Raw genomic sequence first — 13,124 nt, 5'->3', positions numbered from 1 at the left:
GACCTGTGGCAGAGCACAGTCACTTATAATTGGACAAATGCCACTCTTGGCTCATGTAAACAGACATGCATAACAGCTGAGACATGTTGTTACTCTAAGCTATATCTTGAACAGGTTTTATGACTGAGGGGTGTCACAAACTCTATCTGTCCCGAGGCTTCCCACACTGCAGTGTTCACTTAAAAACTCATCATGCTGCTAAGGCATGTGGCGAGGAGCAGTATTTCTGCTGAAAAGCCTGACTTGCTGAACGAGGCAGATTTGAAGGGGTGAAAGGCCCATTAAAAAAATTCTACAGAATACAGCCAAGGGATTTTTTTTTTTCCCCCTTTAATTCCTGTTCCACCTGAATGTTTTTGCCTGAGCTGCAGCACCAATTTTCTGAACCTGTTAGATGGGATGTGACTGTCAGGAGGGGCTGGTACTTTGCATTGCATCTTCATGCTTTCTAATTTAATTTTTTCCCCCTTTTTTCTTTTTCTTTTTCTTTTTCTTCATTTTCTGTTTTGGAATTTGCCTGGCTGTGGTTTCCAGCCGAGGAAATTTATTAATCTGCTAAAGACTCTGCTGCTGCCAGCCTGAATCCACCTTCCCGGATGGGCACCGCTTTTGTACTGCTCTTCTCCTGTCCGCAGGCACATCCCCATCGGGATCAGCAGGGCTGAGTGGATTTGCAGGAGATCAGAGCGTGGCTGCATGTGCTTGGCCAGCCCTGGGGCTCATGTTGTGGAAGGTCTCGCCAGGGAATCCAATACCCCGCCGGCTTCGTTCCATCTTCCTCTGCCACGGCAGCACGGCCAAGGACCGTGCGCTATTTCCCAGCTCCGCTCCTTCCCCTCTGCTGGCCCCCAAACGCGGCCCCTCCTCGCTGCCAGGTCTCCACACTCCTCCCCGGGACCTTCGCACAGCGGTGGCACCAGGCACCCAGCGGATTAAGCAGGGGATAAAAGCCCCCCCAAACCTTGTAACAAGTCACAATAGCGGGGGAAAAAAATAAAGATCACAAAGCTGCCTGCAATGCCAAGGGCTGGGTGATGGTGGCCAAGCCCTTTCTACAACAGAGAGCTATGCATCGTGAGTAGCCTTCCCCAGCACCCTGCAGAGGATGCAGAGTTAATAGTTAACTCTTCCAGGGATTGAATGTCTTCGTGAGACACCAGCCAGGGCTTTTACAAAACACAGACAGAAACTAGTCTTAAAACAGCTCAACAAGTGACTGCGCTCAGAGGATTTCACCTCTCCGAACTTTATGACTGGAAAAATACCATCTACATGTCATTTACATGCTTAAATATAGTATCTTCTGCTGGGGGAAACAAACAAACCGACAATGTGATACTGTGACACCTCGTGCGGACATGCTCTTTTATCTGCTGGAAAGTTATAAAACTCCGCGTAACAACAAAGCTAAAATAAGAGTGGTTGGCAGGCTCTGAGGCTGGCTGTTAGACAGAAGGAAAAAATATTCCTGGAAAATTACTTGCTCTTAGAAGGCAGTTTTTTATTTCTCTGAATATTTTAAATTTTTTATTTATCCTTTAAATACCAAAATCTCAGAGCTTGATAGTTAAGCTCATATTATCTCCAGGAGCTTTTTCATTTAAAGAAACAAACAAACACACTATAGAAAGCTAAAGCAATTCCTGTACTACCCAGAGCACAGAGTAACCTTCTGCTCCAAAACACAAGGGAAGATACTATCAGCCTTCATGTTATTTATCATATTTTTTTCCCCTCTAATGCCAAAGAGGAAAAGGGGATATCTTAAACGGATGCCTATAATTAAACAGTAACCTGTTAGAAAGCCAAAAATAATAATAAGCTCCATTGAGCATGAAGAGGGCGGCACATTTTTTCCGCATGCAGCCCAGCTGCCACCGGACGATAGCAGAAAAGTTAACAATTACACAAGACACTCAGATCAAACCTGCGATAGGAGAGAGTTACGTCACGCTCAGAGACTCACCGCTGGATGCAGGGATCGGGGTAGTACTGCAAGGTGGTGAAAGGTGCTGGTTCAAAATTCATTTCCTTTTGAGCCCCTCTTTGGGGACAAACCAAAATAAAATAAATAAATAGTTATAAAGCCAGCAGGCTAAAAGCAATAAGGTCAAGTGGTACACGAGGTACAACTTTAGAGATTTATTTTACACTTGCGAATGGGTGGGATCTCCTGGGGACTTGGCCAATGGGATTCATCAAGTGACATGAGCATCACCACCACTCCCTCCTCGCCAGCTGGGCATCTTCTGCACGGATATTTTCCCCTCCTCTCAACATCCTTAATAAACTTTGGTGTGCGCTGGCCACACTTGTTGTTGGGAGCTCATCTGGGGCTTCTCTGAACTTCTGATCTCACCGGTCATTGGTTGCCTTCCCGCCTGACTTCACAGTTTAATTTTGGCAGCCCTTGCAATTTTTCAAACTGCTGTGGCTGCTGGTCATCCTTGTCTCCAGATGGCCGGAGTTTCCTCTGCTGGGTGCAGCGCCTGTGCTGAATTTCATCGTGCTTTAAAAGCTCTCCTTGTCAACTCTGTGGCTAGTACCTGCATATAGTTGCCTGGGGAATTTTTCAGACTCTCTCACACCACAGTTCAAACAGCCTGTTGTGGTCACAGTTTCAAAAGCTGAATGACAAAATATGGGGAAATTCCTCAATTAAAATTAACTCTGAACTTTTGCTCTTCTCCCTCCCCTTCCTGCTCTCCTCCCCGCAAGAAAACTATCAGACATAATTGTTAATGTTTCCCTCTATAGATTTTTACCATTTTTTTCTGAAAAAGTTGAGATGACATAGAAATCTTTCATTGCTCTGGTGTTCTGTAAATAGTATATACATTTCCATAATTAAAATAACCCCAATATTTTCTTGAGGAGAAAATAAAAGAAAGTAGAAATCACATCTTTTTCAGCCACTAAAGCCTAAAGAAATGAGAGCAAAGTGAAGTCCACCAAAACAAAGTACCAAAGAGGAAAAGCAGATCTGATTTTCCTGAAGGAACATGAAAGCAAGAAGGGATAGCTTTAATTCTCTCCCCACTACCTCCTTTTCTTTTTTTTCTCTGCCTTTTGAGTCATACAGAAAATCATTCAGAAAAGCAACCTGTTTTGTCCCCTGTTTTTTGCCCCACCGTGATTTATCCAAATAGTACAGGCTGTAAACCTATCCTGGTTTTGTGGGTTTGGAGAATGAATGAAATATGAATCAGGAGCTAAATTAAAATGGATTCCAGTAGGAAAAAAATAGCATCCACATATCTGTGCACCAGTGGGATTGCATCTTGAAGCAGACCTATATGTTTGTGTGCGTGAAGAGAAGTGTAAGGGGTTGCCCTATAACTCACCTATATTTTGTGCCAATGTCAGCACAAATGCCAGCCTCCCAAGCAAAAACCAGGAACCCTCTGAGACAGCAGCGATGGCCTCTTATTTTTTTTCCCTCTGTGTTTTCCTTGTAGGAAATTTTTGTTCGAAGAATGTCACGTGGAAACATTTTCTTTGCTGCCTGTGCCAGGATGGCAGGGGAGCTATTTCAGTCTTGACATTCTCCACCCACACTCAGCCTGATAGTTCCTAACATCTGTGAATTGTGAATCCTGTAAACTTGCAGGGCTGATCCCCGGCCAAGCCTAAGCAGCTTTCGCTAAGTGGCATTCGCCAAGGAAGAGAGGCTGGAAGTGAAGGATGTGTTTATTAACTGAAGTTAATAAACCCTCACTGCTGGACACTGATTCCTCTGCCTTGCCTGTGGAAGATCAGTAATAGGAAACACCTTCCCTCTCTTAGGCTGAACCCCAGAATAAACACCAAACCTTGTAGCCTGCGTCATTGGGGAAGAAGTGTGGGAATCTCCAAACCAGAACCTACAAGGAAGGGGAGAGGAGGAATCACACCAGGGCTTGCACACACACAAAACAGCCCAGGGAGCATGACTACAGAGGGCTGCATCCCCTTCCACTGCTGAAACCAGTGCTGTGCTGACCCCTGAGCAGCTGCCTCTCCTGATGCAGCAAATACTCCAGGGAATGGGCAAGGAGGGCCAGACAAACTCATGGTCTACACTCCTAGCCTGGCTCTGGTCTAGGCTTTGAGCATGCACCCTTAACCAAAGATATGGCAGGCAAATCCTCTCCATGCACAAACCATTTTATCAAGAGCTTGAGTTCATGTTCTCTTGCTTCAGGACTTGGTTTCAATAGGCACCCGTGGATATGGATAACCAACCTGTTGGGAGGAGCATCAGTCAGCAGGCTGGGCTCTGGATACACTGCTGAGACCCCATGCTTGTTCCTGGAGAAACACCAGAACCTTGTTGGATTTCTTCTACCATGCCTGTGGTGGGATTAGCTGTTACATCTCCAAGCTTGGCTTCATGGAAAGGTGGTCATGCATTGTGTGCTCTTCCAACAGCCTGGAAAAGTTTGTCTTTTCTGACAGATTTCAGCCTAAAAGACAAAAGAAGTGCTATGAGATAGATGCTGTTCTTGTGAAATCCTGCTCTACCTACTTCTCCACGGGAGCTGGAGAAGAGTCTTCTCCAGCATGGCCTGAGTGCCAGGGCCAACACTCTGGGAGCAGGGACAGGCTCAACCATTCCCACCTGGAGACAGACCCACTTCTGGTTTTGGCCAGTCTTCTCACCTGGCACATGCCCAGATCACACATACCAAGGGCTTTGTGAAGTACAACTGGCATCTCCTGAAATTGATGCTGCTGGGCTGGCCTCTGTCTCCGAGGGTGAAGTTGGCCTCTGGTTTTTCACTACCTTAGCTCTACACAGCAGAGAACCCCTTGGTACCCCAGACAGTAAATATAGGTCTATTACAGCCCAAACTATCAATCCTGTGATTCTTGGTTTTAATGCTGAACACGTCTAGCAGCACCACAGTCAAAAAGAGGTAGTTAGTCTCCATCTAGCAATTCACACCAAAAGAATAACTTTAAAAAAAAAAAAAAAACCACTTAATTTTAAAAAGCAGCACCACATAATTTTGATGAGAAATAGTTGCTTGGAGCAGGACTCTCTTCTCAGTGAGAGAGGGGCACTGACGAGAGGGGTTTACAGCAAGGACATTTCCATAAAAACTTCTAAAGGGGCCACCAACTGCCCAAGACCTGTACCAGTCCTCGTGCCTGGGTCTGGGCATGTGCAAATTCCTCATGGATTGGTTTGTTTTGGCAGTGCACACAGCACCTGGCTGCTTTTCCCAGAGAAATGGACATTTTCAGCCTCCCACAGAGATCTGGATGTGTTCTGAGGTAGCTCAGAAGGTCTATCTTTGGCTTTTTCCAACTGGAAAATGGAACCATGAAAACCCACTGGCAGGAGTGCACAAAATCCCCCTGCAAAAGCCAGCAAATCTTCTGATTTCTCTTTTCCAATTCAAACTTCCTTCCTCCCTCCTGCTTACAGCCAACATTTAGCTGTGGGTTGATTGACCATGAATTTAGGCAGAGATATTCACCCTTGCAGTTAGGTTGCACCCAGCTCCTCTCAGCTGCAAGGTGCTCCTTTGCATAGCACAGTCCACAGTGGGAACACAAGCCACAGGGTTGTGTGTGTGTTTGTGTGTGAGCTGACAATACCCCATGCATAGCTGGAAGGCTCTCAGGGCTCAGTGGTATTTGGCCAACTTCATTTGCATTGCCTTAAAGAAAATCTACAGGAAGATGGAGGCCAAAATGTTCAAGAGCTGGAGATTTCAGAGGGGGTCTGAGTGGGTACATGAGGACTAGAAAACTTCTTAATTTAGGAAGAAATTCTTTAAGAAGAAATTCTTTAAGAAGAAATTCTTTACTGTGAGGGTGGTGAGGCACTGGAACAGGTTGCCCAGAGAAGCTGTGGACACCCCAACCCTGGAAGTGTTCAAGGTCAGGCTGGATGGAGCTCTGAGCAACCTGGTCTAGTGGAAGGTATCCCTGCCCACAGCAGAGTGGTTGGAACTAGATGATCTTTAAGGTCACTTCCACCCAAACCTTTCTATGATCAAAACAGCCTGGGAGTGCAGGCAAGGGGGAGCTTCTTGCAGTAGCAGACCTCAAAGGTAGTCAGCTGGCGAGGGGGCTCCTTGTGATATCCTCAGTGTTCACTGCCCTTCCATGGAGGCTTCCGTGCTGGTAGTGAGTGTGATGCTGATCTCACAGCTACAGGCACGTGTCCTGCAGAAGCAGGGCGGAAGCCAGGGTGTCAGGGATCTGTCTGGACAGCGGATTTACAGCCAAGCCCCTAGTGCTTGTGGTGAGCAGGCAGCACGGGGCTATGCGGAGGAAGCATGTGTGTAGGTGGGCAGGAATGCGGGGCATCGCTCCGCCGCTGCTGCTTCCACGTCTGGGAGAGAAAAACAGACAAGGAAACAGCTGTGGACTACTCTCCCATTACCCCTCCGTGCACCCTCTCTCTGGCTTCGATTTGAGCTGTCACTGAAATGACCACGAGATTATCTTTTAGCAGAGGCAAACATTTATATCCTTGGGAGGAGACTGCTGGGGATTTATAATGGTCTCCCCACCACCACCCAGGTCAGTGCCAGGATGCCTTTGTGCAGCTCCCCTCCTGAAAAGGGTGAAAGGGAGGGGCATAGTTTCTTGACATCTCTGTGGCTCCAGTACTGGTCTGTGGATCCAAGGACCTTTGAACAACTTGGAGCCAAGGAAGACAGAGAGATGCCAGCTTTCCTCTGAGCCACCTTTTCAACTGCTGGTTTCAGGATTTGCCTGAAATCAGCCCCACCCTTTACATCAGGGGATGAAACATTTCATTCACAGCTCGGGGTTTCCAGGGGAGTGGTTGTGGTTGTTTTAATTTTTTTTTTTAAGTTAAAATGAATTTCTTTTAAGAGCAAGAAGTCTGTGGGATATTTGGGGATTTTTTGTTAGAAAAAGTTGAAGAGAAGGAAATAATTCCCTCCTACCAGCAATAAAATGTTTTTAGCTTCGCTGTCCAAGGGAACAGAAACACACGTCAGTGTACCTTTTGAGCACACTTTCCAATTTCAACTAAATATTATGGATGTTTAAAGGTCTCAAAGGAATTAAGGTTTTAGGAGTTTCATAAACAGAAGCAAGCAGAGGAAAGACAATTCTTCAGTAACTCCAGTGAAGGGAAAGAGGTAACAGGAGTATGACTCTCACAGGCTTTGGAGAATCTACACGAATGCTCGATGGTGGGAAAAGCTTCCTTAAGAATTCAGATTTTGCCTCCAGCCAATCTCTGATCTTACTGCTCCAGAAGTGTCAGATTTCTGGCTTTTGGCTCATACAAGCCTTCCCCCTGCCTTCCATACTGAGAGACAAGGGACAGGGAGAACAGCAAACTTAAAAAATAAATTAATATATAAAAATACCACAATTTTACACACGATCCTGCCCATCCACCCAGCATCTTTTGTCCCTAGTGCAAACAAAAAGCAGTAAAAAAGGGTACTCATTCCCCAGCCCCTCCATGCTGACACTGACCTGCCTGTGGAGCATAGACCTGCTGGTGGGGGCCTGAGGGGCTGAGCCCAGGCAGCAGCTCCAGGACAACACTGTGCAACATCTGTGATCAAGGTCATGCTTGGTCACTGATGGCCAAGTCTGGGCCCAGGACTGGTGACAACTCAGTGAACAAGCAGTCCATCAAAACCCTATAGGCACATCTAAAGAGAAGATGACAAAGGTGTGTTAATGTACTGTTCTCCATATCCTTCTCCTCAAGCTAATTCTGAACAGCTCAGTGCTAACAACTGTGGACTTTAAAATACACACCGGCTTCAAACTGCCATCTGCATCTGAATACCACACACCTGGGGCTCTGCACAACCCTCATGCTGGCCATCAACTTTTTATGTGGAGTTAGGAAGAAACAAAGGAGGTGGCACTGTTCCAGCCCTGCCCAACAGCACAAGGTAAACTGCTGTCAGAGCTGTCTGGTTGCCTTTGGTGTCTCCTCTGTCAGACATAATCCACTCACAGTAAAGGACAGTACAGTTTGGGGATTTCCTTTGCAGGGGTAAGGAATGGTTTCATGAGACACAAACCACTTCTTGAGTATTTGTCCCCAGAATCTTGTCTCAGCAGGAACTCAGATGACGGGGATTGTAGGACTGACTACCTCACAACAGACAAGCTGAAGTCTTCCATGTTCTCACCCCTCACCATCACCTACTTTGTAGTCTTTGTCAGGACATGCTGTAGTTCTGTGCTCGAGAAACTCTGAAACTATTAATACTTTCAAGTCACCCAGAACAGCCACAACAGGAGTTTCCCACTGCTTCCCTCTCTTCTCCAACCTCACAGCTTACAATAAAATGCTTTTTACTCTTCTCCAGTTCTCCCACATGTTTATGGAGACTTCCAGCTCCCACAGGACACTTAGTGGCATCCCCTGTTTTCTCCAGGTTTTCCCATCTTCCAGGTCCCAGGGCATAGACTGGTGCTAGGAGGAAGCCCAGAGCACCCATCTCAGCAGGTTAATTGGGTTGTGCTCTGGGCTTCCCACTAGTGCCAACTCTGTGTGTTTCCGTGTGATCACTCCAAGCCAAAAAGCCTGCCTGAGGTTGCCTTCCCTTCTAGTTCTCCAGCCTCTTTATCTCACTGACCCCCCACCAAGATCCTCAGAGTTATAGTTTTCTACATCACAGTCTGATGGTAAAGCCTCAGTACAGCTATGGATGTCCTCTCTTCTGGAGACATTCCCACCACTGAGGGCCACGCTGGGTCTTTTTTCTCCAGAAATGGGGAGCAGTGGGAGGTTTTCCCCCTTGTTTTCACCTGGTGGGAAGGAGATGATAAAAGAGCAGACTTGAAGCTGAACATGCATTTTAGAAACTGCAGTCTCCTTTTCCTCATGATTGAGAAGACATAAAAAAAAAATTAACTGTAAGGGTAATACCATCATCAAAGAGCAGATATGAACACTGGAGAGGTTTCTTTTCACTGTTACTAAAAAACAGGGCTCGTCTGTGCATGAAGAGGGAGCAAAAGGAACCAGGTCTGAGAGGCCAAAGCTGGAATTTTGCTCCATCTCCCTGGACAAGCCTGATGGTTATTCATGCACATGTGAAGAAGGTAAAACACGGAGAGCAGCTATTACAATGATAAACCAGAAACAAAGCCAAAAGGAGACTCTCTCCCAGCAATGCCCTGACCCCAAGAGAGCCTGCCCTATCCTCAAGAGCTGGCAGGACACTGTGCAACTCCCACAGGAAACTCCCGCCACCTGAGGTGGGGAGGGAGTGACAGACCTGTGGGGCAGAGGGAAATTCCCTCCCTGATGCCAGTGCAGCTGCATCACCTTCTCCAGGCGTTCCCGAGACATAGCGGGGCCACAGCCTGGGCTAAAGTGGGGCTGGAAGCCTGAGCACTCCAGGACAGGTGGCAACACCCTGCTGTGGGGTCAGGATTGCATATCAAAGGGTTGTCAGGAGCTGTGTAGGTGGAAGGCTTGGCCTTCTCGTACAGCTGCCACACAACATGTCTGGCATTCTGGTGAGAACCTTGTCGCAAATACACACAGTATCATCACACCCGGTGGGGTCAAGCCCAGGTTGGGGACAGAAACCTCAGTGACCACATCCCTGTGGGTGAAAACCTGCCCCAGCTCTGCTGTGCAGTGTGGTGGGTCGCAGAGGAGGGCAGGACCAGGAGCTCTCTGCAATTTCTCTTTGGTTTTTAGCACAGGCTCTCGCTCATCGTCTCATCCCAGAGTTTTCCCACGCTCTCCTCTTATCTCCAGGTGTTCACATCAGAAGCCATAGAGATTGGTGCATGGACTTCAAGGATATCAGCTTCTGAAGTGCTGGTGACAGGCAGCAGCACCAGCCCAGCAGCAAATGAAAGAAGAGGTTTGCTCTACGTGAAGCAAGGCAAAAGCTTTTCTGAATCAAGTTGTCTGTAGAGAGATTCACTCAGAGACAAAGTTCCTTGCAAGGATGGCGTATCCTGTCAGCCTCAATGGAAGACGCAGAAAACGCAGTAGACTGAGATTATTGCTGTGTCACTCATCTTTCACTGCCTCTAACTTTTCCTTGTGAGTCAGAGCTAAGTTGCATGTCATGTTGCTGCTATCAACCCTGCTGTTCCTGCTGTTTCCCATCTGTGTATTCCACACAAGCAGAAACCTCTCTGTCCTTTTGGCAGCTTCAGAAAATAAATCATCAATGCAAAAGCATCGGTCTCAAAAGAATTTATTCTTTCCAAACAGGATACAACAAAAACTCACTGCTTGGCTGGCAGAGCTCTAGTTCCCAGCATTAAGGCTATGTCTCTCCTGCAATCCAAGGTGCAAGCACAGCTCCTGCAGGCATACCTGAACTAATGGGATTAAAGCCAGTTCAAGAACAGTAGCAATTAAAACAAAAATCCCTAAAGCATTAACCACTAGCAATGGAAGCCCTGGTTGCAAACCTGCACATCCTCTGCTAAAGCTTTCACTTCCACACCTCCCCAGCCAGCAGTACCCAGCTCACCATTAACATGGGTGTGTTCACATAGCTAATAATTTCCCTTCTGACTATGCTGGAGATACAGCCCAAGAATGCCTTCATTTAGGGGCACAGAGGTTCTTATCCCGCCTTACAGCTTGAAAAACAGTAAGGACAGGACATTCTCAGCTCTGCTAGTCAGTCCATCCTCCTCAGGATGGAGCACAAAATCCACTTAATCAGTGACCTTACAGTACATGGGCATGAAATAAGGGTTTGGTGTCACTTAAGTTAATAAAAGCTCTTTTCCCCTCAGAGCAAAGCTCAGGAAAGCTGAAGAGTCAGTGTTTCATGTCTGTGGAGAAGATAATGACTTAAGAAGAGTCTCTTGCATTACCCCCATCCTTGTGCTTTGATGTTAATAGCTCATGTATGTATCCTTGAAAAAAAACAAAGCTTCACATCTGATACGATCAAATCTTTGCACCTCACTTTTTCCAAAGTGAAACAATTTCTGCTGTGACTCAGACTAAGCACGTCATACACTGCACCCTTGAAGTAGGCAAAAGATTAACCCTCTGTCCCAAGCTCTCAGCTCAGACTTCAGCTTTTCAAATGAGGGTAATTTTCCCACGGCCACGGGATGGCAGAAGCCAGTATTGCTCTTTGTTAGGAAGTGAAGCTGCCAGAAGTGACACCCCATCGGGGTAGCACCAGCTAAACGAGAGCTAAACACAGGTGATCCTACATTTTTAGAAACCTAGTCCCTCCTTAGGGGATCAGACCTCCCCCGGGCAGCAACACTGGTTCGAGGTCAGCACACAGGGGGCAGACTGAGAACCAAAGGCTGATTTTCAAGAATCAGCCTCTTAAAAACCTCAGTAACACAACGTGTTCCGAGGCAGCGCACATCTGCCGTGCAGGAAAGGGAGTTATTGCGAGTGCGCGTAACAGTGCCATCTGGTGATCCCTGCCATCTGGTGATCCCTGCCATCTGGTGATCCCTGCCACCGGGGATCCCGGCCACCGGGGAACCCGGCCATGGCATTATTGGCGGCCGGGCAGTGGCGGCAGCCACCCAAAACTCCCAGGACTTGTGGGACTGGCTCCGAGGTGCTCCACAGACCCTTGCTGAGCGCTGCTGCTGTTGTCTCATGGGGTGACAGGTCAGAAACACTCGATTTCAGAGTAGGGATAAGGGTGAAGGAGGATGCTTTTTATTCTCTCTGTGTATTGGCTTCCCTGAAGGCATGAGTTTTAGTGAAGCTGAGCTGACCTCCATTCCCCATTATATTTTCATCCATCCAAAGGCCCAATCCTGCCTTTCTTGGGTGGCCACTGACTTTCCATACCTTTTCCCTGGAGCTTTTCCAGATTCACTTAGAGACTAGGGTCTGTGTGGGTGTGAAAGCAGAGGTCAGCTCTATCTTGCAGGGGTGCACTAGCCTTGAAGAGCAAGGGTATTTTAGCCCTTAGGCCCACATTTGAGACAAATTTAGAGATGAGAAGCATTCCTACCTTTTTTGTTGGTGGTTTTGTTTGAGTTTTTTTTCCAAGTCACCCTTCTTAAGAGCAGGGCTCCAAAGCATGGTGCAAGCTGCTCAAACAGCATCACTTCGGAACCCTTAACACTACCTGCCTCCTGCTCAAGGATTCCCAGGCAGCATCCACAGTCTGCATTAGCTCTGCTAAATGTTGTATCTTTTCAAGTCCTGTGGAGCCCATATAGCATACATACAACTCCTGCACCCAAATCCACCGCAGCTTAAGACAGCACTAGAGGGACAACCAAAATGTATGGGATGCTGATTGGGCACCGAGCAGTTATGGGCTGTCTGCATGCCTATAATCCACAATAAACACCAGGTAACTGGCTTTCCCTTCATGCTCACTACAAAAGAGGTGCCCCTCAAGTCCTCCAGGGACAGGTCCAGGAAGAGCAGTGGCCATTCAAGGCTGATCAGAGCTTTGAGAAAAACCTGTCACTTAACAGCTCCTTCCAACCTGCTGAAAGGGGAGGAGGGGACACCTTTAAAACGTCTCAGGCAGCTGTAGCCCCAGCAAGTGCATCACTAGTGTACCAATGATTGCCCCAATATCCCAGGTAGATACAGGTAAATCTTTTCAATAAGTCATCTGAGAAGATGAGAAAGGAGAACGCTCATAATAACATTTCCTCTGGTGTTTTCTCAGTCTCCAGGAATGGTCCAGAACTGTTCATGTTCTCCTTTTGGGAGAGCTGGCATTACATACATTTGGCAGGATGTATTACCTACCTCCCTCTGCTTTAAATAAGGGTATGGGAAAAAAACCCAACCTCAAACATAAAAACCATTTCCACAGTCTGCAAAGCTCACAGTAACGCCTCTTCATGTTTCTTTGCCTGATGCTAACTCCTTATCTGGTCTCCTGCCTCCCAGGAAATGAGAAGCTTATTCAATTGCTTCCAGTTCTCATGGCATGAGGTCTCTAACGATCCATACTTGAAAGTGGTGTTAAATGTGCATTAAATGATGTTTCTGAAAGCTCCATTTAAAACAGATTTATAACGAAAATGTGTTCCTAAGAGCACCTAGTTAATGCCTCTTTCCAAATACCTTATCCTGAAGCATTAGCAATCAATTACTAGGCAGACAGGTTTTAAGAAAGTCTCTTCTAAAACGGATTGCAACATGCAGATTCCATGCTGTTAAAACAATTCACATGCCTTTTTCACACATG

The 13,124-nt window shown here is 46.9% G+C and overlaps 1 protein-coding gene and 1 long non-coding RNA gene across 5 annotated transcripts in view; one reads left to right on the top strand and one right to left on the bottom strand.

Annotated features, from left to right (window-relative positions):
* The window catches only part of TP63 (tumor protein p63), a 106,200-nt gene extending 100,055 nt beyond the window's left edge, over positions 1 to 6,145 (bottom strand). For 2 of the 4 annotated variants that reach the window (XM_064666209.1, XM_064666214.1), the window contains exons 1-3: positions 6,038 to 6,145; positions 4,225 to 4,445; positions 1,967 to 2,627 (exon numbers count right to left, since the gene is read on the bottom strand). In XM_064666209.1, coding sequence (XP_064522279.1) covers positions 1,967 to 2,028 — 62 coding nt within the window. In that variant the 5' untranslated portion in view covers positions 2,029 to 2,627; positions 4,225 to 4,445; positions 6,038 to 6,145. Of the gene's footprint in view, positions 1 to 1,966; positions 2,628 to 3,812; positions 3,864 to 4,224; positions 4,446 to 5,976 lie in introns of all 4 variants that reach the window. The other 2 variants (XM_064666211.1, XM_064666210.1) reach the window with 2 other exon arrangements.
* A 19-nt stretch (positions 6,146 to 6,164) lies between these two features.
* LOC135419616 (uncharacterized) lies at positions 6,165 to 10,148 on the top strand. Its single transcript, XR_010433062.1, has 3 exons — positions 6,165 to 6,238; positions 7,697 to 7,886; positions 9,716 to 10,148. It is a non-coding gene; the product is annotated as an uncharacterized LOC135419616 (long non-coding RNA).
* Positions 10,149 to 13,124: the final 2,976 nt, after the last annotated feature.

The sequence above is a fragment of the Pseudopipra pipra genome, chromosome 10 (genome assembly GCF_036250125.1).
Source record: "Pseudopipra pipra isolate bDixPip1 chromosome 10, bDixPip1.hap1, whole genome shotgun sequence".
NCBI lineage: Eukaryota > Metazoa > Chordata > Aves > Passeriformes > Pipridae > Pseudopipra > Pseudopipra pipra.
The sequence above is the reverse complement of the archived record's forward strand: the minus strand, read 5'-3'. Positions and strand labels throughout refer to the sequence as shown.